Source organism: Nestor notabilis, unplaced genomic scaffold (genome assembly GCF_000696875.1).
Source record: "Nestor notabilis isolate BGI_N333 unplaced genomic scaffold, ASM69687v1 scaffold18685, whole genome shotgun sequence".
Taxonomy (NCBI): domain Eukaryota; kingdom Metazoa; phylum Chordata; class Aves; order Psittaciformes; family Psittacidae; genus Nestor; species Nestor notabilis.
In genome coordinates, this window is record NW_009929089.1 from 1,651 (window position 1) to 3,188 (window position 1,538).

Genomic DNA, 1,538 nt, shown 5'->3' on the forward strand with positions numbered 1-1,538 from the left:
GCCCCCCCACCCCACCCCTCAGCCCTGGGTGCACCCACATTGCAGTAGGACAAGGGACAAGGGGCAGCCCCCATCAATTTATTCTGCAGGAAGTGGGCAGGAGTTTGGAGGAGTCCCCCGATCACTCCTTGGTGTTGCACCACCGCGCCGTGCGCCAGAAGATGGGGGTCCTCATGCAGCGCCCTGAGTGCAGGTAGGCTGAGATCTTCTCCAGTGCCTGGGGGGGACAACGGGGGGACACAGATGGGGATGGGGATGGAGGTACGAGAGATGAGGGCACTGGTGTGTCACAGATGGCAACAGGGGTTCCAGGGTGCTGGGGACAGAGATGGGGACACTGGGGTGTCACAAATGGAGACAGGGATGTCGGGGTGTCACAGATGGGGATGGGGGTGTCGGGGTGTTGGGCACAGGGATGGGGACACCGGGGATTCAAGGATGAGGCTTGGGATGGGGACTGGGACATTGAGGTATTGGGAACAGCAATGTGAACACCAGGGTATTGAGGACAGGGACATTGGGGTGTCAGGGATGGGGACATGAGCGATTCAAACATGAGGATGATGGTGTCCAGGATGGGCACAGGGACACTGGGGTTCCAGGGACAGGTCAGTGTCACCAGGGTGCTGGGCACAGGGACATTGAGGTGCCAGTGTCACGGGGTGTCCCTGCTCCTGTCACCTCAAAGCGCTCCAGGAACCGGCTCAGGCTCCCGCTCAGCTCAGGGCTGTTGGGCACAAACATGCGGTGCTGGTCCAGCACATCATACGCCACGAAGTCCACAAAGGTGAGCTGGGGACAGGGAGAGGGGGAGTGGTGTGTGACAGGAACCCCCCCAGGGACCTCCCGACACACCCCCAGCACCCCTCATCTACCTTCTCCCCTGCAAACCAGGGCCGGGAGCCCAGGAACCACGACAGCTCCCGCAGCCTCCTCGGCAGCTCCTTCAGGTACCCTGGCTTCAGCTTCTCCTAATGGAGGGCACAGAGATACGGGGGGGATGCACCCCCAAAATCCCAAGCAGCCGTGGGCATCACCCCCTGCCTCCAACCAGGCAAGGGGACACCCCAATGTGCCCCCTTTGCCTCGGTTCCCCTTGTCCCCGTGTCACCAGTGGGGCTGGGGACAAGACACTGGGGGGGGACAGGAACCCAGCAGGGTCCAGGACAAGACCCCAGCGGGATGAGAGGGTCTGGGGGGAGTTGAGGATGGTTTTGCAGGGTCCCCAAGGGGATGGAGCTCTCCCCATCGCATGGGGGTACCAACAAAGTCAGGGCTGTAACAGAGCTCTGCAAATCCCCCAGGCGGAAATCCAGGATGTGGTTCTCCAGCATGTCCACACGCTGGATCTCCTCCTCTGTCTCACCACCTGTGGGGGGGGACGTGGGAGACATCAGACCCCCGCCATCCCATACGGGGGACCCCCCCCTTGTTGCTGGGACCCCTCCACCTCCATCCCTGCACTCACACATGTTGTGCTTGCGGGCAATGTAGCGCAGGATGGCGTTGCTCTGCGTTAGCTTGGTGGCGCCCTCCAT

The 1,538-nt window shown here is 62.0% G+C and overlaps 1 protein-coding gene across 1 annotated transcript; it reads right to left on the bottom strand.

The window, feature by feature from the left end:
* Positions 1-121: 121 nt before the first annotated feature.
* LOC104405977 (glutathione S-transferase 2-like) lies at positions 122-1,538 on the bottom strand. Its single transcript, XM_010014829.1, is given in 6 exon segments — positions 122-217; positions 682-792; positions 876-971; positions 1,267-1,299; positions 1,302-1,369; positions 1,469-1,538. Coding segments are annotated over 6 exon segments (474 nt in total).